We start from the raw sequence: 23,780 nt of genomic DNA, 5'->3' as shown, positions 1-23,780 counted from the left end.
CAATGCAGAAAAATAAACAATAAAATGCATTCTGGCCTTGAGTATAGCTCTTTTCCAAGTTACCTTGTGGGTGGCAAGATTTTTTGCTATTGCTTATAGCCTACTTAATAATAGAAATTGTCCACTATGATTCTTTTTTAAATTACAACCGTTCTGGGAATTGGATTATAAAGATTTCGCTCAGGCGAGTAGCACATGAATTCGTTTACCGAATAAAAAAAATTGAAAATATATTGCCTATTTCTTATTTTATAGCGGGTTGAATCTACTCACCACAACTGTCATTCATACCTCATGCGGCCACCAGCTTTCGAATGCATGAAAAATCCCCTAAATCGGAAATGAAGAGAGACTTTTCATTTCATGACATTTGAATATAATGTAATATCTAATCTATGATGTGAACAGGACTGCAAATTCGATTTTGAACACGAAAAAAACGAAACGTTATTTTATCAAACTTGAACACGAAAAAAATTTCTGACTTTTTCCTCAAGCTTTAACTAAAAAATAAAATAACTCCTGAAATCGAACTTGAAAAAATTGATCGAGGTGGAGTAACGAGCTGAGTTGCCTAGTCTTGAAAAAATAAAAACAACTTGTGATAAGAATTGCAATGCAGCATGAATTTCTTCAATTTGTTGCAATTTCCATTACAGTGAACTTCCATGAATGAACAGAAAACGTCGACTTTTAGGTGAACTCGAATTTAAGCTAAATAATTCTGACGAACTCGAATTTTAATTTGAACTCACTAGATTGAAAATACAAAACTAAAAGTTAAACTCGGACTTGTAATAACGTTGTGAACTCAAGTTCGAACTTGAACTCTAATAAAGTGTGGCGGTTAATGCCACACAGACATGCCATGTGGCATTAACCATTTAATTTTCCAGACTTCATGGGGCATTCCTCACATAGGCTATAATAATTTATCATTGGGCGTGCTATATAAATGCTTGTGCTCACAAGTTTGAATAAATGTTTTAGTTTGAGATTTTATGTTGCTTTTTGTATGCAATTAGTGCTGGCAAAGAAAGACACGTAGCCTTCATGGAAGTCAGGTGAAGCGGAGTTATCGAGGCAGACAACTGATCTACCAACCAGAGATCGCTGTAAATGAGTGGTCGAGTTTGCAGCCCTAGATCTAAAGCGATAAAACGCTATCGGGTTCTATTAGAAGTTCTTCCAATCCTGATTGGATCTAAATTCAAAAACAAATTGCCATTGGAAAAAAAACAAAAATTGAAAATTTCCTCTGCTTTGGTTATCACTGTGGTATGAATACTGGTTCCATATTTGCTTGTTTGAAAGACGTACGGAATGTTGCCAAAAAATTACCGTATTTAAAGCGTGTCACACGCACGTCTTTTGCTCATATTTAATGCGATTATTTCAAGGTTTTAACAGGTACGTTTTTCTAAAGCTTATTTTATGTAAACCTTAATGCCAGGTTTTAGCGTTTGTTGTTCTTTTTTATTTTTCATATGCCTAGTAAAGTCACAAGAAGTCATTCCTGTTTATTTTGCTGTTTTTTTTTTGCAGATGAAAACAAATATTTCTACCCTAACGGACATTTTGTATTAAAAATAAATTAATTCACCGTAAATTAAACTAATTAATTAAATATCATGCTATACACAGGCACACAAAACAATACACATTAATGCAACGCTTGAGGCATTTTTCGATAAACATTGTCCAATAAATTTCGCCTATACCATTGGTTTGTTCGTGAAAGACAGGTAACAGAGAACCAGTTATGCTACCTGTAGTATACAGCAAGCAACGCCACAGGTTTTTTTAAAAATTAACAGTTTAGTTTGAAAATTCATAGAAGCATTAGGTTAATGTAATACAAGAGGACATGCGGTCTAACGTTAGTCAGAAACATATGGATTTAAGATTCAAAATGTCAATAAAATTGCCCAACGCCATAGCAAAAAACAATTATTTTCATTCACACATCACTCCTCAACTTCAAGCTGATGTTAAGTGGATCGGCTGGACGGAGAATCAAGTCACCTTCCATCCGTATGTCTTCCTTTTTATTGTGTGATACCACGACATACCGGCGGAGTAGCTTGGAAATGATAACTTTTTCTTCCAGAAGAGCAAAACGTTGACCGATGCAATTTCGAGGTCCGGCGGAAAAAGCGATGTGAGCAAACGGATTTCTCCCGATAGAATTCTCTTTGTTGAAACGATCGGGATCAAAACGTTCCGGTTCTTCCCAAACTTCAGGATTATGATGGAGGGCGTAAATGAAAATTGCGGCCTGGGTACCTTTGGGTATCAAGTATCCATCCATTTCACAGTCTTCCGTTGTAACCCTGGCAATCAATGGCACAGACGGACTTAAGCGAAGTGCCTCCTTGATGACCTGCTCCAGGTATTGAAGCCTCTTTAATTCATCCATGGTGGGGTTGCGATCCACGTCATCACCAAACACTTTATCCAATTCATCATGTATCCGTTTTTGCACTTCCGGATGACTTCCGATGTAGTAAATGGCCCAAGTCATTGCAGCAGCCGTGGTGTCATGGCCCTCAAACATGAAAGTGTCAACCTCTTCCTGAATATCCGACAAAGAAAGCTTTTCACCGTCTTCAGTGACGGCATGCAAAAGGACATCCAGGAACGCCATACGTTTAGTAACTTTGGAGCTTTTGTTCGTCTCCATTCTCTGTGTTATGACACTCTTCGTGAAGTCATGCAAAACACGAAGCAAGTCTTTGTGTTCCAACCCGATTTTCAACTTCTCAAATCCGAAATCCCACCACAGAATCGGGGTTTTTTGACGTAGTTGGATTATTTCTGATAACCTGTGCATAAGAGAATAAAGATGGGTTAATTTTGATTTAACGAATATAGCAGCGACTAATTATATTTATTAATAATCAGGTTGAAAAAATATACCGATAGACTCTATTAACGTATCGAAATTGAGGTTTACGGTATTCCGCTTACAGAAGTAAGTAAAACTGATGATCAAAAACGCTTTTAATCAGGCAAGATGTCAAAAACTCTACAAATTATTTACCACACTTGTGCTACGATATTTAAACAATGGCGTTAACTCTATACATATACACAGTGCAAACAGGGACGGGCAAATTTAACGAGGTCGTATCGACGATGTTTAGTTTACTTTGGCTTGACGGACGTTAGGCATCACGTTTGCAGCATTTTTTTACCACTCATATCAAACGACAGCAAGAAGCAGAAAGATTAATTTCAACATGTATATGTTTTTAGCGTTAAAACTACAAGAGTTACCTGTAAAGTGATTTCACATAAGCCGAATCGTAATTTGACTGGGCGTTTACAGTCTTCCCCATGGCCGTTTCACAAATAATGTCCAACGCACACATCGTCACTACCTTATTTATGTCCACCTTTTGTCCGGATTTGAATTTTTCGTCCACTTTTGAAATCATTGTTTGCGTCTGTTCATTCATTACGTCAAGGAAATCTTGCAAGATATCAAAGTGAAAAGAAGGCGTAATGAGGCGCCTCCGCTGTTTCCATTTTTCTCCACCGGCTGTTAACAGTCCTGTGCCAAGCCAAGGGTGCAGAAAAGTGTACACGTACGATTTTTCCATGTGCTTTGAACTTTTCAGTATGACTTCTGCTGTATCTGGATGCAAGGCCATTAGTAATGGCATAGGTCCCAGCCAGATAATAGTTAACTTATTTTTCGTCTCCATTATGTACTGTTTTGCCATGCTCGAGATGTAATGAAAAAAATAAGCCGCATCTCCCACGAAATTATAAGTATGTCCAATAAGCGGATAAGTGGGAATGTTAGGAGAGGGCAATTTAGCTATCATTTTTCTGAATCTCAGAAACTCTTTGATTTCTTTCCAGTACGTTACAAGCAACGTCGAAAGTAGAAAAACCGCAGCAAGTACACCTATACTCATTTTCTTATGCTACTTATCGATTACAATACCTACAACAGTGTCGTTATATAAACGTTGTTCAGTCTGCGAGAAAGTAAAAGCTAAATGAGCTCTTAACGCGAAAGGTTTTGTTCAAATCATATGAACGACTATTAATGTTCAACCAGCGCAAACAAACAAAACTATACCTACAAACATCCATATGTTAGATCAGGACTTCTCAAACTTTATTATTCTGCGATCTCATTTTAAAAAGAAATTTCTATGTCACCCCTTGATGGGTAGCCTACACGTTAATGATGTAAAAACAATAAACGTTCCATCACAAATCTCAAGTGATCATTTTGTCAATGGCGAAATCATACAAATGTACACAATCCTCGAAAGCAATTGTACAGTAATAAAAGAACCACGTAATGGAAACAGGAAGGCGAATAAGAAGTTAACAAAAAAAAACAATTCAATTCATAAAAGTTGAATTTGTTTCACGACCCCAAACGGGGTCGCGACCTATAGTTTGAGAAGCCCTGTGATAGATGATGGTTTGGCCTTAAAATTCGTTCGGAAATTTGCCATACTTAAAGTGAGGGGTAAGTTCAGAAACAAACTGGCCTTAAATCGAAGAGGGTTGTCAGTAAATATACTGGTAAAAGGATTTGTATTAATATGTATTGGTTAAGCAGTTATTGCCATAAATAAGTGCCATAAAACGCAAATTTATCGCTTAATCATGACAAAGATGGCGGACATTATGACGTCACAATAAAAAACAATAGGAACGACACAGGTATTCCGTATAGAATAGACTCTTTCAGAGTTACTGCCCAGGCGGCAAAATTTTTTCAATCGCCTATACTTAATAATGAAAAATGTTGACCCACTTGGATACGTTTTAAATAACAAGCGTTCTGGCCATTGCCCATTGGGTTGTAAAGATTTCGTTCAGGTGAATTGCATATGAATTCCTTTACGCGATAAAAAAAATTTGAAAATGTGTTATCTAGTTCTTATTTTACAGTGGTTTGGATCCTACGCACTGAACTAGTTCGATACGAAGTAACGTTACGAGGTCAGCGAAGCATGGGACGTAAAATGCAAAAACGTTTGCACGGTATCTGCGGCGCGTTTGAATGTAATAATTCGGTTTGTGTTTACTTCTAGTGGATTATACACTCTGCTTGACATGCCAAACGAAATTAGCCTGTGTAACAAGCCGCAGATACGCATGCAATTTAAAAAACAATCAAAGTGGGTCGACAATTTCCGTTGTTAAGTATGGGCTTGAAAAATCTTGCCCCCCAAAGAGAATGGTGGCGGTAACTTGGAAAGGGTCTATTTGGAGCAAGTATGAATAGCATGTTTTCTGTTACAGACAAGTACAGAGTGTTGCGTTAAATAAGCTTAGTCTATCTTACCGTAGCCTCCGTAGGTGTATTTGTGCTGGTTAATGTAAATGCTAACGTACAGCACAGATCAGCCTTGGCTTTTGGCTCTAGCCTAGTCCGGTAACAGCGGAAAAACAAGAATGCTTCACTAGTTTATGTACAGTACTACCCTTTGTGACATTCCTATGCTGAAACTAAACATTACCTGCTACTAATCACCTCGTCGCTGGCTCCAAACCTGCTACCAAACCTCGTCGCTGGTTCCCTGTTGGTTAATGTACTTATTCAGTTACTTCATATTTGTCAAAAACAAATGTAATTGAGATTCAGTTTGCAACTAACTGTTGCACGTTTTGTCAAGAATATTGTATAATTAACACAATAGCTAGCTTAGTCTGAGACAATTCTCCAGTAGGCCTACAATACGCTTTAGTATTCTATAGGCTGGTATACTATATGTCAGCATGTTTCAACTTCAGGCCATGTGCAAAAAATTGTATGCGACCCGGAGCTCTTTCAGCTTAACTTTGAAACTGAATCAAGCAAGCTATGTTGTAGTGATACAAATGCCCAATAAATTTTCATTGAAATGCGCACTTTATCAGCCTGCTGGATTGCTAGCACTTCGCTCAAAGACAACACGAACACGTTGAAAGCTATAAAAAGAAATGTTGCAGTTCCTAGAAAAGCATTGCTACGTTACGCAACAGTGGTTGTCGAATCTACTAGTATTCATACTGTAATCACTATAACCCTATTCGACGAAGTTTTTGTGCTTGCCAAGTAGGTATATATCGCACTAGCATATTCAGCAATCTCTGTTCAACTTATAAAATATATACAGTAGTAGTTTTAGCTTAAAACTGATTTTAACTTAAAACCTTCAAGTTCAACTATTGTTTAACTTTAACTAAGCAACATTTTCAGCCTGTGCTAAAGTAAAAGTCAACCTTTTTGGCAAAGATTGAAACAAATTGGTCCACCTGTTCTAAAGGGCATGTGAAGTGATCCGAAAGGCAAAAATAGTTGGAATGCCTTGCTCTGTCATATTCTGTCTCTAGACTAAGATTCTAAAAAACTACAGAGCTATCACAAAATTCCTTTCTGTCAGTCAGTTTTCGCTGGTTGCAAAAGAGCGATCGGCCATTACGAGTTTTGTACATCAAATGAGCCTTAAATGACATGCCTGCTGGCTGCTTTGTTGCTTCGCAATGCTTTGGTTCGCGCTGTCTGTGAAGCGGCCAGATGTTTCCGACAAACTTTTGTTTTCATATTATACATATATTACTGTGTGACGGTTACGTCACGAGTCATGGGTTGTTGTGTAAATGCTGAAATTTTATTTTGGGATCTTGCATTCAGTTGTTGACCAAGCTTAAATTCTCCCTAATAACGTTCAGATAAATTACCTCGATTGAACTGATGTGCCATACAAATACTGTTGTAATGTTTGCAACCTTCCCTTTTTACCCTTTTACTCTTTCACTTGTTACGACTGCGCTATGTAACATGCAGTAAGCTTTGCCCAAAGGTGTAAGCCTTTGTGTCTGATAATTAATAAATACAATGGGAATTTTATCATTTAGTAATATGTATTGGCAGAATTAAGCAACTAACAGCATAGTCATGCCGTTTGAGGAATGGGAACTCATACCACCGAGTCAGAAGCAAAACAAGTTATCATCTTCAATAGTACCTCGCTATTAATATATTATTATTATATTAATATTACGCTATTAATATTAGTAACAACAGCCGCCAGGGTACGCGGTCTTTATGGCGAATATGGTTTTTGTGTAATACTTCAAGCAAGTATTACACAAAGGAAACGCTCATTATTTGTCATAAGTAAATCGTGACTCAGGACCGAACGCATTAAAACTGTTTGCGATAAAGACTCGCAAAGCAACTCGAAAAAATCTTCGTGATAATTCTACTTCTGTATTATAACTGCTAACGGTGTTATAACGTTAACGGTATGACGATAAGTTTATTTACGTCATGTATAAGCTATGGTCACGGCAACGACTTTTTTAATTAAAAATACGAATGCAATAAAATTTCTATACACTCTACAGTGATTCGACCATTCACCTATTCCACGTTGACCTTTGACATTTGAGTAGATAGGATGGTGGACCTATGTAACTCTTCATACCGAAATTTCAGTACCACAGTGAAACTTCAGATGTCACAATGCAAATTGTGCTGTATATATTGATTACTACACTACACCATTTGACTAGGTTCGTTGTTAAAATTGAATATATAGATAAAACACCAAATATTTTCCTCGGTCACCTCTTTAGGCTTTTTTCATACTTGCATGTGTAATTTTTCGCCTTTTATTGCAAGCAATAGGGCTACATTACTCGGCCGCAAAAGAAACAGACTGAGTCGATCCGTAAGAATCAGCTGATGCGCTACTCTTTTTCGTAATTCATCAAAATGTTTATGGTGCCAACACCGGTTTTCGATTTACCTGGAAACTTGCTATGTGGACGAGTCATAGGCGTATCTTTACAGAAACAAAAAGAAGCTAATTGTAGAAACAACTATTACTAATATTTTTATTATGGAAATTGACTATTTCACCGGAAGTGCAGTAAGTCATGCAGCCCATTGTTAAAGATAAGCGGTTAGGTTTGGAGATAGGGTATTTGGTTATTTTAGGTATGTATACATAAAAGGATGTTTCTAACTATTGAGGGTTTAATTTATGTAAGCTTTGGTTAGATTAATGTAGGCTAGGAATAGGATTAGGTTCCTGTTATGGCCTAACATTTAGGCTAAGTTCGGTTAACAAAATGCAGTGAAAAATACCTTAATGCGTAAACCTACAATTTTCCCAGTGAAACAGTGGCTGACTATTTCCTAGTAAGGATGGCTATTTTGAAATACCAATTGTACATTTTATTACGAAACTGCTACTAACTTCTTCACTACTTGTTCTGCTAACAAAAGGTCAAATGGCGAGTTTATATCCAAACTGTGTTCTTCACCCATTTCAATATAAGTCATTTTTCCACCCTTTTGAAACGATACAATTAATATATAGGCTACACTTGCAAAAACTTAAAAAGAGTAGTGAATAGTTTATAGTTAGCAACTATAATTTAAAATATAGGCCCATTTCCGGACGGAAAAGAAATGTTTAACCTGAAACACTCCCTCCTTTAAAAGGTGTTTCTTTGCAAAGTAAAATCCGCCATTTTCGCAGAGTTCGCCTGGCCAGTCTTGTCGTCTTTTTCTATCACGGGGATCGAAATTCAATGGTTCCGTTGTTTCATCTGTCATTGGTAAAAGGTAATCTGGTCTACAGTATACATAATTGTGCTATACAAACTGAAGTAATCATTACTTATACTGTACACCAGTTTTATCTATTGTATATTCTTCTAAGCTACTATATATACTACCACAATAAATGAATGGTTGTCAATATTTCATTTGAAAAATGTATGTTCAAAGCTATTTTTTATCTTTTCTAATTGTTAAATCCTAACATAATTGTTATAACATCCTAACCGTCTATCTAACAACGAGCTGCGTAACCTACTTACGGTGGTCACGTTGTAAATGAATTACTTGGGAGAAAGGTCACCTGTTGAATATCTTTCCTTCCATCTAAAATAATGTTTTCGGACAACGGAGAAAGCTGAGTCATAATTATGATCACGAATCATTGCAGCCGCTGTTCTCAGATGACCCGGTTGAACACAAGGCGTAGTTGCTTGGAGGAGGCCAATGGCGTCAATTTCTACAGAAAATCATTTAACCTGCACACTTTATATCAAAGCAAGTTTTCATAAAACAAAAAAACGTGTGCGTTGCAAATGATTTCTGAATAATTTTCAAATAATGTTGCACCTGGGTGCTGAGACATAAATTCTAAAGTTGACTCCATCGACGTAGAATGATCTTGGGATACCTCAGCTGATCGAATATGAATCTCAGCACCATGCTTCTTTGCCACGCTCGCTATGTCTTTGTGATCCGTGGATACCCAAATGCTTGTATCATGAGCAGCATTAAACAAGAAAAATATACCACTTTCATTTCTTGTAAGTTGGTTTAACGAGATTTTTATATAAGCCTACTTTCCTCATCTATATAACTTTTCTTTTTACCTGTCAAATGCTTTGCTATCTTGAGCAGCTTGCAAAACCCATACAAAAAGTGGCTTTCCCGCAACATCAGTTAAATTTTTCATCGGAATACCTTTGCTACCACCTCTTGCTAATATTAAGGCAGCAAGATGAAATCCTTTAGAAGACGGACTATTCATATTTTGTGAGCCGTTTAAGCCCACCAACCTATGCTTACATTGGCCCAAGCTACAGTCACTTTTTCCGTGATATCAATCATCTTGTAAGCCTTGCATTTATTAATTTTGCAACCGTTTAAAACAAACTTTGGGGTTTGAAATCGAATGCTTCTGCAAATATTTGGTTTAGGAAAATGCGGTAAATTGCAATGAAACCTGACATTAGATTCACACAGAGTGTCAGTAGTAGAAGTTATAAGTCACATATTAATGGCTCATATGGTGTAGCTTATTTGTTGAACCTACAAAAGGTCCGTCATGCGTATCAAAATCGTGCATGTTTGCGAGTTGTGTTAAAGGTAAAATATTTTGTGTAATTAAAACAGTAAGAAATTTTTTAAATTAAACTAAATTTCCTTGAAAAAATCAAAGTACAAAAATATTTCACTATCGCATTAACATAAGGCAAGATTTAAGTGACTGTCTGCTTTATTTAGTGACTGGATTTCTGAGTTTTAGCAAAATCATTAGCTATATACTTCAGTAACTATAGTTTATTTATTTTTTTGTAAAACTGTACTCTTTATTTAGCTAATACTTTATGTTAACAACTCGGTGAAGAGCTTCCAAATGTCATTTAGGCTATCAACAACATCATGATAACCCACGGGCGCGTTTCTGTATCAAGAACAAGGTAATATCATTACCAGAATAAGTTCGAAATTGTCTGAATGGGCCTAATTCATTCAAACCAATACGTTCTCGTATCTTTTCCCTACTTAAAGAAATACGGTCTTGATCTTAATTTTATTCCATCTGGTATATAACGATCTTATTTCAGTATTTTTGATTTTGTGTTGGTCTTTGGTAAAACTACTGTAATGTGGGCGCCCAATAACACAACATTTATTTACAATTAATTAAAAAATTATTTGGTAAAATCATTATTCTTACCATATTCCATTAAGCATTAAAAACGGACTCAAGTCAAACAGTAACTATCATTTTTGATCAAAATTCAAAAGATTTAAAATCAAAGAAAAAAGTGTAGGTAAATAAAAATCCAGTTTGTTATTTCAATTTCATGAATCTTTCTGTTTTACATTACCATTCTTTCCAGTAATACCCTTTTAAGAAGACCTATGTGCATTGAAGTCTTCCAACAGAATTGTGGATTTATTGGGTGCCAACCTCTTTATGGCAGCCTCCACTTCATCAACAAACTCGAGATATTGCGACGTTGAATTTATGGCGTATACCTGTATAGCCTACAAAGCAGCCTTTATCCCTCTAGCTTTGCTTCAAAATGCACGTACTCGATCTCCTAAAGAAATCCATACATCAACATAATCTGCCAGCCGGGGGACTTGTGAGAAACTACATCCTCGCCTGGGCAGAAACACTTGAATTTACATCAAAGTAGAAAATTAAGTTTCCACCCATTAGCCAGTTGAACAGTTCCGAAGTCACAATGCTTTGTTAAAGAAATGCCAACAATAAGCTAAGCTATACCGTTTGGCTTCTTCAACCTGTTTCTACTCCTTTCCTGTTAGAGAAAGGACATTCCAAATTCCTACTGTTAGCTTTTGAGAAAATCATTAGCAAATACGCGTAAGACCTCCAAGAGTGCAAGTACTTTACGCTGTCCCCAGTTACCGCCTCAAACACGAAGCGAAAGCATTGTTGGGTTTTTGTTTTTGGGTGACTTGTTGGGGAGAATGCCGCTTCCTGTTTTGAACGAGGTCCTCTGCCCAAAACTCAAACGCCCTTCTTGTTAATCCGCGCGACAGACGATGCGGTATGACTAACATCCCTGTGCGTATTCATGTTTTTTTGAGCACTTTTAGTCTGACCTCTTGCTTTCGACCTGACCTGGTATTGGTATTTTTTTGGAAACAAAGTTTCCTCGAGTATAGATCAAAGTTCGTTGAGGCACTCAAGCTCCTCTGCCGCGACAAGGCAGAAGTCCATAGAGGAGTTAATCGTTACCAGTTTAATTCTGGTTATTCATGAAGATAAATTTCATTCGTGGTACTTTTCAACCTTTTTTTTCTTGTTTGGAATTACCTGGTTAAGTTAAAACGAATTCTTGTACAGTATAGTTTTTTTTTTTTATTTCTTATCTAGATGTTTTGAGTATATTAACTAATATTTTTTTCTTATTTTATTTCTTAATCAGTTGAAAAATTTTTTTTGTTTAATTATATTTTGTATTGAAATTTGAAAGCCTCCTGCACTGATACTGTATGTAGTACGCATTGGGTAAAATTTCTATGAACCGGACGAGTCAGTAGGCTATATGAAATAATGCTATGAACTGTTTTCTTGTTTCTTCCAAGAGAAGCTTGTCTACGAAATCGAGAAAAAGTGTTTTCATCTGAAGCTGGTGAAAGAAGTTGAACAAATCACTCAGTTGATGGCGTATTACGGGCAACAGGTATGGCCGGTTTTCATTAACGATAAGTGTCCAAGTGAAAGCTTTCTATTTTTATACTATTTTAACTGATACTGTTTTTCAAATTAGTAAAGTACAGTATAGCTCAGGCTATAGTGACACTTAATAACTGTACTATCAGACTATAGCTTATGAAAATGTTTAGTCACAGTCTTGTATAGTCGTAAGTTTAATTGTCTGAACTTAATGAGGACGAATGTGTTAGTGTTATTGTTCCCAAATGGTGTTATAAATCCAGAAGAACGTACATAAATGTGGTACTGTTGGAATACTAGCCTACGGTATGCAGGTATACACAATGATTAAACGAAAAATTAGAAAAATTTTGATGTCAGTTTTAAATGACTACCGGGAAATAGAGTCTCTTGTACTTTTGTCACCAATGTAATGGCCTGAATATAAAGAAGTTAAAAATTATCATCTAATAATTCCACAATTCTTGATCTTAATTTGTTGGGGCAAAAGCAAATGATATAGTTTGGTCTCTTGCATCTTTGCCATCCCACATAAATGACGGAATGGAAAAGGTTTGTGAGGTGATAGAGAAAAATTATGGAAGTGATGCCCAAATGTTTTAAGCTTGCGAGCTATTTAATTTTTAAGGTGCATTAAAATGATCGACTAATAAAGAAACTATTATAACAAATGGTAACTATATCTTCATTGTTACTTATTCGGTTGGTTTTGCATATACAATCCAGACTGCAAAGTACGGCAGTTTTCGCTGAGAAATTGTGCTTGAAAAGATGCAAATTTTGGCATGCATGACATGCATTGAAGCCTTAATTCTTTGTTTATTTATTATAAATTGGCATGAAAATAAAAAAATTGGTGTGCACATTGATGATTCTTGTGCCTGCAGCTGCCACACTTACCACTTTGTCTTACAGTATTCAAGGATTTCGATAGTAAAACGCTTTAAAAAAACCGAAGAAAGGCTTCCCTGTTTAAAACTGGGTTATAAAGAAGTATCATAATAAGTTTTGAATGACGAATGATCGACTTAAGACAGTTATATCTTGTTTGCTTTTTTTGTGAATTGGCAAATGATAGATGTATATATATGATAAATTTGGCAAGCATGTCAAGAAATGTTGTGTGTTTGGTGCCACACTTTTCAATATTCCAGACTGATACCAAGTTTTATGGTAATTAAAAACTCATCAATGTGTGACTGATACCATTTACGACAAAATCCAGTTATTTTAAACGTCTATCAAGTTTATCCACTCCTCAAACTGGAAACTATATATGGCACTTTTTCCAAGAAGTTGTTTAAAACCAATATTGCCTTGTTTCTTTACTGTAAGTTGGTGTGAACTTGTAGAAACTTGGCAAGCGTATTGATGAGTCTAATGCGTTATTTTTCCAGACCTTTCCTTATAGACCACTCTTATAGTACACATTTTTGAATTTTGCCAATATGTTATATACATTTGCGCTTGTCAAAAGCGTCATGTAACCACTAACCACAAGTTTTCTTGAAATAAGTCAACATCAATCGTTTACTTTGTATACTTTCTAGTCTGTCAAGTAATCTCATTATTAAAGACTAAATACAAAGAAAAAAGTTTTGAGATTAGTTTGATTTTCAAATGACTTGTTTAAGTCACCATAGTTCACCTTTTAGTCATAGCTTGAGAACAGCCTCGTCCTACGACATGCATTTTTATCCCTAAAGGATGTGATTCATATTAAGACAATGCTGTAGATCATTCCTTTCGTCAGTAAACTTGTATTGGTAATAGTTACTGCTACAATCAAAATACTGTTTTGTCAAACTCTTTACCTTTGAAAGTGAGTCTGCCTGATGTCATGTGCTTGTGTGAGGTGTTTATCTATGACGTAAGTTGTTTACCGTTGGACAAGTTTAAAACAAAATGTCATGAAATAAATGTCTATAAATACCACAGCCTACGTTGAATAGGCCAAACTATTAACATTAAGTGTCACTTTTACGCTAAAGTGTGACTTAATTTGCCATTTTGATTGTATTTTGTTACTTAAGTTGATTCCATTATTAGATTCGGACCCCTTTGTTTGTTATGAATTTGATTTCAGTTCTTCAATTTATATTTTTACTACCATGCATTTCAACATCACCATGTTGCCAGTTGTGCTTACATTTCTATTATTTCATATATGATATATACTTTATTCTTATAAAGTTATAATGCATTGTATTTCGTATAAATATATAATTGTAACTTTTTTATCCCGCTCTCTTTCGTAAAAAACATTTTTCTCCGATGACAAAAATCGAATTTGCAGTATCCTGAATAAATTCCTACTCCCAACCATAAGCATTGCAAAAATTTGGGATTCATGGCTTTTGTGATTGTGTCATGTGGAATATCCTGATCTAAGAAAATTGATTTTCGTTAAAGTTCTGTATTTTAATCCTTAATTTTTACCTTGGTATTAATTTTTGTATTTATACATTGATATTAAACGATACACATTGATCACTTGATTTGCAGTTTTTAATAAGGCTATTGTTATAATCGTAGATTGTTTGATCAATATTGGCCATAACTTATATACAACCCCACCTGATCATGTGAACAATCTAGTCCAACACAGGTTTTGTAAATTGCACTATAATCTTTTAATAGCCTGGTTTTGGTGGAGCTCCTCAGGTTGATCCATCTGTATTAGCGTGGTTTCAATCTGTGGATGCTGATCGAAGTGGTCACATTTCAGCAACCGAATTACAACAAGCATTGACCAACAATGACTGGTCTCATTTCAAGTTGGGCACTTGCTATCAAATGATAGGTAACCATGTTGTGTTATGTTTTAGATTTATGATGCTAGCCATTAACCATTGATTAAATTATAGAGTTCAATTTTCTTACTTAGTTGATATTGAATTTTTAGGGTAGGTCTATAAACTCTGGTAACATTTATTTTATGCAGAAGTTTTCTTATTTGAATAGTTCCATTTTAGTTGATGCTCATAGCAACCAAAATAAGTTGCTACCGATACTTACTACCGAGGTACAGTTGTTAAGTTTCTAATTAAATATGTAGCTCTGTTTGATCACAATTATTCGGGAACCATTGACCTGCATGAGTTCAATTCCTTATGGGGTTACATTAACCAGTGGCGACAAGTCTTTGTGGCATATGACCAAGATAGGTCTGGTTTTATAAGTGAACAAGAGTTGCATACAGGTATGATAATATTTGCATCAAACTTTTATACTGATACTTTTACATATACTCATATATACATAAATTTATATATGTGTTTATACTTTTTGTTTCTAACTATTCTATTTGAAGTACCGATAACGTATGGTGTCATTTTAATGTAAGAAGATTCTCATTTAAATACTGTTGTATTCCTAGTCAAGAACTTATACGTGTCTGGTTAAAGTTATAAGTTGTTTCAAAACATGCCAATTCTCTGATTCATCTCTCTAGTTTACATGCCTGGTGGTCTGGTATCTGAGATAAATTTCTTAAAAGAATATTTTACTGTGATTGATTAATATCTTGTTTTTTAACAATCCCACTGTTTCTTGTTTGTTCGCTTATTGTATGTTTAGTTTTCACTTAAACGCATATATTAATTAGTTTAATGCAAACTTGCCAAGAACTGTGATTAGCCCAACCCAGATGCTCTTATTGATTATACTGTAAAACCAATCTAATTTAATGCTCTGCTATAGCAAGCGCAATTAAAATGAAAACCCTGATTATGTTTATACAGCATTTTCTAGAATGGGTTTCAATGTTTCTCCGACATTTGTTAAGACTGCAATGTGGCGTTATGACGTCCATGGAAGGCGGCAGCTTACATTCGAAGACTTCATTAACTGCTGTTTGGTTATGCAGTCATTGACAGCTGAGTTTAAGAAAAGAGACACGAAAATGATGGGAAGTGCTCAAATGGCATACGATGATTTTATGTGCATGGCAGTTGCTAACATCAAGCCGTAACTGAGCTTTTCGTGTTACTTCGCCGTGGTCATTAAGTTTTCACTAATTTCCACTATTGTAGCTGTTTTTAGCCACTTGTACCTGTTGGCCGTTGTTATTGAGTAGCAATATCATATTACTTCATAAGTCAAACAAGTACATGCTTGCTGTTGTTCTTAATTTATTTTGTGATAGAAATTAATGACATGTGATTCATATTTACAAAAAGAAGTGCTTACATTTCGTCAGTTCAGCTTTAATGTAATTGGTCATAATATGGTTAATCATGATTTTGTGGCTCAGGATCATGTTAATAACAGAATCGTTTATTCAGTATTTTAATAATTGCTTTAAATGTTGCGTGTCATAGGTTGTTATAACTAATCAATTGAAATTTTCCATTTCTATGAAATCCACATAAAAGTGGACTGCTTAGAATAAATCCAAACTTGCACTTAATCCCACCAATTGGTTAAGATTTTTGTGTAGGTTCGTGTTTCTAAGACATGCAGTTTTGTTTTCATCGTAGTGTTTCAGAGAAGGGGAGTTTCTGTTACTCGTTGCACATTTTCATTGCCATTTTCTTTGCAAAAGTTTGTCAAACTATTGCTTAGGATTAAGTTGTAAACATGCTTATGACTAGGAGAGATCATGTAATTGTAAAATCCAATTATATACGTGAATTTTGTTTTATAGCCAATTATAATTCAATTTTGTTGATATTAGGTCAAAATTGATCGTGAAATTGCCTTTAGTAAATCTACACATAAAGCTGTAATTAATGGTAAGAATTCAGATTTACAGTTTGTTCAATATGAAAGGTGCCCCATGTTACTTCATGTAATCGTAGCTAATTTTTATTTGTGTATCCAGATGACTAAGGATTTTATTTATAAGTGGTAGTTTGCTCTGTGGTGACTCTTCATAACTGTAAGCAAACAATTACATCATGTCTGGTGAAGGATTTGGCACAGTTACAATGTGGGGCTTCACTCCAGCCCTTGATTTTCAAGCAGGTATATTCTGTCTGACAATTTATACTATGAAAATCATACAATTACTTTTTGCTTAACATTTATTTTATGTGCTGTGGTAACATTTTATAGTGTATGAGCATTAAAAATTTTTTTAGTGTTTTGGTATGTTAAGTATGACAGTGCTAGAAAACAAACTGTTGTTGCTATACGCAATGTTGCTTATGGGCTTTGTTGTATAATTAGTCTGTAACAATCAAATTTGTTTGAATGTACTGTGCAAGTGTGCTTATCTCTCACTGATGTATGTCCCTTATAAGCATCACCGAAAATCCAAGGGTTGTTGTTTGTCTCAATTAAAATATTTAAAGAAAACTAGCTTTTGAGATGTATTCAGTGATTGAAATTCAAATCGTTGTGGCTCAGAAATATGCGGCTGTGACTGTATTTCTGCCACTGAGGAAGGAGTAACACATGACGCTTTGGATGTTGTCAACATTCTTATGATTGGAGCTGGAGATTGCAGACATATATTGAAAACAGCTGCTCTTCGGAAGAGGCATAAAAAGAGAAAGATTCATGTATGTTTAAATATTGGTGTTTGTTGTAAGTATTTTGCTTCTTAATCGGGTTGCACCTTTTCAGTAGGTGAAGCGCTAGCATACCAGCAAAAAAATTAGTTAAATCATTTATCAAGTAATTTGCTTTTCCCAAGTGACTTCCGTTATAGCTTTCTTCTTGTTTGGTAAACAACAACATGTACTTTATTATGAATCCAATGACATTACTGTAACATAGAATCATTTTACAGATTTATGTGGTTGAAAACAACTTGGAATTACTTGGAAAACACCTGTTATTGTTCACCTTGTCATTGGAACCAGCGCATAGAATGGGCTTACAAGGTACAAAATGAAATACACCTCTTAGCTTTAATGATGGTATTTTAAATGAAAGGAATTATGTGGTGGAATGTAACAATATACAATTATACATATAAAGAGCATATGAAACAGTTATATTGCAATTATTATAAGTAATAGTTTTTAAAAGGTTATCTATAAATCCCCAGTTGTTTTCGAGGTTGTAGACGAATTTTGTCTGCGATATGTGTCTGACTTTGCAAAATATTTAACATTTGTCTGTGGTGAATAATTTATGCTCAATTGCCATTTAGCTTTGTGAAAATGTATGTAACATAGGAGCAAAATATCTGTTGATTATATGGCAAATACATGCTGTAGGAAATGAATAGCCTAGCTTTTTGAGGAGTTGCATACATTATGCATATAAAATACTCATTTTTATTTCACAATTATTTTTTTCGTGCTTAGGAAATGTTTGTAAATATATTTTGTGTGAAATTTTATTTATTGGAGCAAAATTGTTTTTTTCTGTGATTATCTGTGATTCAAGCTCATTTAGATTAACTGCTCAACTTGAGGTCAAAATATAACATAGTTTTACTGAGTTAGTTGCTCCAATTTGATATTTGATTTTTCAACTTTTAGCTAGTTTAACTGCCTTGCTTAAATGTATAATTATTTACAGAAAAAGTAGAACTTTTTGCTGAACTGTACGGCAATACATTAATACGGCAGCAAACAGTGCAGTACCTACAGGAAAAGGCCAATTTGTTTATTGAAATGATCACAGACTTGGATTACTCAGATGAGAGGATGCCTACGATTGACCTATCACAATTGAAGGTCTGTTGAAAAGGACCTTGTTTTTGTTTGCGTTTGATACTCCCGCTTATGCCAGACCTAATTGGTTGCGGTTTTCTGATGACGTCTTTGGCAAGCTCTTATGTACATAATCAATATTTATTGTTGTATTTTCTGCAAAGCTTTGCTAAACATGATACCTTGCATATGATCACCTTAAAAGACTAAAATTGTTTTTTACTTTTGACCTATACCTATGCTTACAGGCCTAAGATTAATGTTATAAAGTTTTCAGGCCGAAAAGACACAAACATTACAACGTTGGTTTATAAACAAAGTCTAAGGTCAATGTTCCACGTCTTCTGACTGACCTTATTTATTAAACCTGTGCACTTTCCACAGTACAAGGAGCGAGACTATCTTGAAGGTATTTTCAAGTTCTGGAGGGAACCAGACATGCGTCATTTTAACGTGTCGTCAATGTGGGACAGTCGATTACGTCAGTATTTAGCGACTCGATATGATGAGAGGAACGGCGCATATGACTGGGACTTGTCCATGAAGCTGCATGACTTAGGGGTAACATTTGCTTTTGAAATCCTTTTCAAATATAAACGTTTTCTTGACATTCCTCCTGAAACTCATTTTAACATGTGTTGTCTATTATCAATTGGACTATAATTTGATGTTTTAAGGACAGTTTTACTTTTACATGTATATTCATAGTCCAACATTACAAACATACAGCATTTCCTTAATAAAATTACGTTCGGTCAGGTCTATATATTATCTATTTCTACGCTGGGCGCAATTTTTGAGCAGTTTAATGTACTGTTAGAGTTGTGTTTCATACAGGCCAAAATGATGACTAAAGCTGAATATTTTCGTTGGAGGGAAACCGGCGTTGCGTTCGAAGCACGCGAAGGCATCTATGACCGACCCAACAAGTCAATGGCCAGTGGCATCCTATTAAAACGCGTGAGTTTGCGGTTGGCTGTATAAATGAATAAAAAGCCTGATTGATACTGTACGCAATTGTTTTTTCTTCTAAACTCACTTCGAGAACGTACAAATGTAAACTTTGAGTCTGAACTTCGCTCTACTAACTCTGTATACGTTGATAGAGAGATGGCGAGCGCGTCCCGTGCCGAGGTTACTGGGGTGACATGGTCACTGGACCGTACATAGCATTTGGTGTGGACACCGAAGAAAAGTCGCTTCTTAAGACGGCGAATGGAAAACCTGTCAAGGTAAAGATGTTATCGTTAGTTTGATATTACCCACAGATACAGTGGTTTGGTATTTTATGATTAGACGCTTATCTCGTTCTGTTTTGTATCATCTAATTTAATTAAGCTCTTTCAACCGCGAAGCTTGTTTGTTTTGAAGTCTGTATCACGCCATGTGCTACTGAACCTACAACAACAACAACCCTTAACGTTCCAACATAACATTCAGGATTATCATCAGTGTATTAAGAAATTTAAAGATCCTGTGGTTTTTTATTGCTAATGCCCAAATAATTCATGTTATCATTTATTATGACTTTATTGTAAAACTGTGCTTAAACATGATATACGCAGAACTCGGCAGACATTTCCCTCCACAACTTAACGGCCATTTTCCACGAGCTACAGAGCGGGACACATTACGAGCCTGCGCCGGAGGAAAACGACAAAAAGGAACCGAAGATAATGGAGCTGGATGAAATCGTGGATACAGAGGAGCACTGCGACGGGGAGACAGAGATGGATCACGCGCAAACTCAGGGCAACAAGGAGTTCTACGGTGAGTGGAAAATGTAGACGGTGCGGTGAGTCACTGAAAGCGAAATGTGAATTCAAATTTTACAAGCAATAAACAGACTAGGGCATCGGTCACTAAGTGTGATGATTCATCCTTTTGACCCAGTTTAATGGATTAATGAACCGTGCCATTAAGCTAGTCGCCATGTACTGTTATTTTGCTTTTCAATCTTCACTGCTAAGCAACTCGAATTTCAAGCTTTCGTTGTTGTCCAATACAGCACCCATACCGTGTGAAGAGGTTTGTGTCCATTTTCTATCCTTAAACTCAGTGGCCGACCTACACAAGAAGTCAAAATTCAAGAATCTCTTCAACACAGCCTTCATATCAGCGAGGTACGGCTGACAGTTTTAAAGCAATTTAACATAGTTCTCTGTTGACATCTCGTAATGTATAGCGACAAATGTTAAGAGGCTTTTAACGCCCAGACGACGCATTTCCTTCGATTGTTTAAAATTGTCCAAAACCAGTTTTTCATTCACGGGTCTGATTAAAACTTGTTGACGATATTACTTCGTCGCGTAAGAGCTTTGTGGCTTGTCAACCCGGTAAGACGTTGTGAGAAATCTTTCAATATTAAGTGGATTTCATCACCTGTTGGCCTGGCTGCTGGAATAACCCTCGTGTAAATGTTATGACGCGGGAATTGAAAATAGCTCCATGGTTTTATTTTATATTAATTCGGTAAACAACTTTTGACTCACAGACACCGGACGTTAAAGAATTTTCAATACATGTTGTAGTTAGTCTCTGGTACTTTTCCAAACCGATGATGTTAAAATATTTTGTGGTTATTTTTTAGCATGGTGCAAGTTTTAACCCCGGATTTACGGCACGTATTTGCTGAGCACGCGACGCTCACCATAGAACTAGTGAAGTAAGTATCAGGTTATAGTTAACGTTTACTATCTTCAACAATAGACATCCCACAATACCAGTCATAATTATCGTATCGTTTCGCAACTGACATACCTTATATTACAATTACGTTTCTTGTCTTCTATAAAACCACAGATACATTTTGGATTTAAACAAGAGTCAGGTGGAAGGATTTGCGGCACGTGTGAGCACCATGGCTCAGGAAGCAGGATTTCAGCCAGTGCCACCCGCGAACAACATACCGCAATCAGTCCAGGGATGTTTTGCTAAGTTCGAACTCGTTCGATCATAGTTAACAGCTAATCGTTTCCGTGACACTGTTGACAGCACGTTTTGAATTTTTTTGTTGAAACGCTGTGCTCGTACCACCGTCGAAAGTGTGGCGTTTGATGACGTAATGTCCCGGTGACGTCATCTAACGTCATTATGGTACATGACGGGACGCACTGTGACCGATTTGAGTTGGATTGATAATTAATTAGTTGTTTGGCGGCGGTGGACCGCGTTTTGTGTTATTTACTTTACAAAAGCAGATGAGCATTACCCTTAGCTTCGTTTTTAATGGTGGCCTGTTTTGGCGCGTTCTTTACGCTGAAAAAGTTTTTCCTTGTGGTGTCATATTTGTAACCGCACCTTGCGCACACCATTCTTTAACTATATTACGGTGTCTAGCGCTGTGTGCTTACCACGCAGCAGAACTTAGCATTCATCAATCCCATATACCTCGCAGCCATTTCTGTAAGTTGTAGACTCTTGGGAGATATTAACACTGATGTTGGATTTGTTTTCGTTTCAGTACGAACCTTTCGCATTCCAATCAATCCTGTACATCTTATAACTATATGCCTTCTGTTGCCAACTTGTATGCGTCGAGTTGTGTATCCGAATCTTTGTAACTGAAACTGCTCGTTATTTGGACCGATAAAGAGCTGTTTTATTATAGACTGGGGTGAAACGGAATACACGCGTTTGAAAAACAGTCCCATGCGTGCTCTTATCGCTACCAACATTATTTCAATGGTTTCTATAGACGTGCTTCCATCCGATAAACATGCCTATTAATAAAAGCATACTCCGACTATGACGTGAACTTATCTGCATATTTTTGGCATTTCTGTTTACGACTTTTCGCTCCAGTGTTGTTCGCTACTCAAACCAACACATTGCGTTTGGATTGCGGATGATTTGATTTCGGTGTCGTTTGCCATCAAACAACATCATTTTATTATCAATCCCCTGCGTTTTATATAGATAGTAATGTGTTGATACGACGTACTTTATAATAATAATAATGCTACATTTCCTAATTTTGTTCAATATTTATATCCTTTGTCGCTATTTATGGTGGCGGTTCGTATGACGCCGAACGGCACGTTACGCTTCTGTAGAATTTGGCTGGTTTGTTGAGCGATTCCAGCGTACGTATCTTATACATTGCGACAACGACGTATGACAATAACTTAGGGAGGCGCAGCGTTATTTTTGATGGCGTGGTAAACATCTCATAACATCGCGGAAGCCCTTTCTATGCTACGTTAGCATTTTCAAGAGAGCAAAGGGCAAAACACAATACACCATTTTCCAAATATATGGTCGGAAGTGGTTTAAAGCGGCATCCTGTGTTTTCCCGCAGCTATAAATAACCTTTCTTAACGACCCAGGGAATGCCTATTGATCAACAGAAGACACTTTGTAATCATTTTTCATAATTAATTACTCTACCGATTTTTAAGCTTTCTTTTTTTCCCCACGGATTGTTTAACCCTATCTGAAGCTAGTCTTAAATATGTTGTTTGTATCTTTGCACGTCGTTGTAATCGTTATTATTATACTTTTGTTGCTGTTTCCAGTTTTTGTGTGATAGTATTCGTAATGTATGTTGACATTGATTGTACATACGCAGCGTTTTTCATGTGTAGGAATAAAACTATTTTACTAGATAATCTTTCCAACTCACAATTTTAAGCTACCGTGCCTAAACTTTTAAGTGCGTTTCTTATCTGTGCCTTCGGAGCTCTTTCAGCGCCAGCTCTGTTCCCGTGTGGCTTACAAGCTTCGACTGCGAGACTCTCACATGTCATACCCACGTACGTTTGCCGTGCAAGTTTCAAGACCAATATATTTTAATAATAAAAATCTTATTTATCTTTTGCTATCACTTCGTATTCGGTGTTTGGCTACATGTGTTGTTTAGTGTAGAAATGAGTGTTCTACATTTCTTGCGGTCTTCAGCCTCCTAACGTTCGACTGTGGTTAAGAGCGGCATTTGTAGCAAATACATGCGTTGACCAATGAGGAAAAAAGTCGTATTTTTACAACATAGTTTCGCCGTTTGCGATCGATTGATATCATTTTCAATCATTCGTTTTGTCATGTTTTATCTAGGATTGAAGCTAGACCAAAAATGCTATAGTGCGGACAAGTTTAACTCTTCGCAAGCACCGACAAATTAAACGTAAACTGCAGACACTCCACTAGTTAAAAGGGGATCTTTTTTGCTGCCACCTTAGCACTC

General features: G+C 36.1%; 4 protein-coding genes across 4 annotated transcripts; 2 read left to right on the top strand and 2 right to left on the bottom strand.

The window, feature by feature from the left end:
* Nucleotides 1-1,496: 1,496 nt before the first annotated feature.
* Nucleotides 1,497-4,096, bottom strand: LOC143461321 (cytochrome P450 4V2-like). Its single transcript, XM_076959211.1, has 2 exons — nucleotides 3,280-4,096; nucleotides 1,497-2,825 (listed from the first exon to the last, which is right to left on the bottom strand). The coding sequence occupies exons 1-2, from the start codon at nucleotides 3,924-3,926 to the stop codon at nucleotides 1,961-1,963; spliced, it is 1,512 nt and encodes a 503-aa protein (XP_076815326.1). The 5' UTR covers nucleotides 3,927-4,096; the 3' UTR covers nucleotides 1,497-1,960.
* Nucleotides 4,097-4,833: 737 nt separating this feature from the next.
* LOC143461330 (N-acylneuraminate cytidylyltransferase-like) lies at nucleotides 4,834-9,665 on the bottom strand. The gene is made up of 6 exons (XM_076959225.1): nucleotides 9,421-9,665; nucleotides 9,161-9,303; nucleotides 8,895-9,050; nucleotides 8,450-8,580; nucleotides 8,226-8,320; nucleotides 4,834-7,808 (listed from the first exon to the last, which is right to left on the bottom strand). The coding sequence occupies exons 1-6, from the start codon at nucleotides 9,576-9,578 to the stop codon at nucleotides 7,784-7,786; spliced, it is 708 nt and encodes a 235-aa protein (XP_076815340.1). The 5' UTR covers nucleotides 9,579-9,665; the 3' UTR covers nucleotides 4,834-7,783.
* A 2,189-nt stretch (nucleotides 9,666-11,854) lies between these two features.
* LOC143446259 (peflin-like) lies at nucleotides 11,855-16,813 on the top strand. The gene is made up of 4 exons (XM_076945828.1): nucleotides 11,855-11,994; nucleotides 14,628-14,790; nucleotides 15,046-15,189; nucleotides 15,731-16,813. Exons 1-4 carry the CDS (start codon nucleotides 11,974-11,976, stop codon nucleotides 15,958-15,960), a joined length of 558 nt encoding a protein of 185 aa, XP_076801943.1. The 5' UTR covers nucleotides 11,855-11,973; the 3' UTR covers nucleotides 15,961-16,813.
* On the top strand, nucleotides 16,583-23,420 carry LOC143446255 (dynein axonemal assembly factor 3-like). Its single transcript, XM_076945814.1, has 12 exons — nucleotides 16,583-16,723; nucleotides 16,813-16,955; nucleotides 17,340-17,494; nucleotides 17,725-17,818; nucleotides 18,465-18,622; nucleotides 18,983-19,159; nucleotides 19,436-19,558; nucleotides 19,705-19,830; nucleotides 20,164-20,368; nucleotides 20,607-20,721; nucleotides 21,189-21,263; nucleotides 21,401-23,420. Exons 2-12 carry the CDS (start codon nucleotides 16,889-16,891, stop codon nucleotides 21,555-21,557), a joined length of 1,452 nt encoding a protein of 483 aa, XP_076801929.1. The 5' UTR covers nucleotides 16,583-16,723; nucleotides 16,813-16,888; the 3' UTR covers nucleotides 21,558-23,420.
* Nucleotides 23,421-23,780: the final 360 nt, after the last annotated feature.

This window comes from Clavelina lepadiformis, chromosome 1 (assembly GCF_947623445.1).
Source record: "Clavelina lepadiformis chromosome 1, kaClaLepa1.1, whole genome shotgun sequence".
Taxonomy (NCBI): Eukaryota; Metazoa; Chordata; class Ascidiacea; order Aplousobranchia; family Clavelinidae; genus Clavelina; species Clavelina lepadiformis.
Note: the sequence above shows the minus strand (reverse complement) of the source record. Positions and strands in the feature narration are given on the sequence as shown.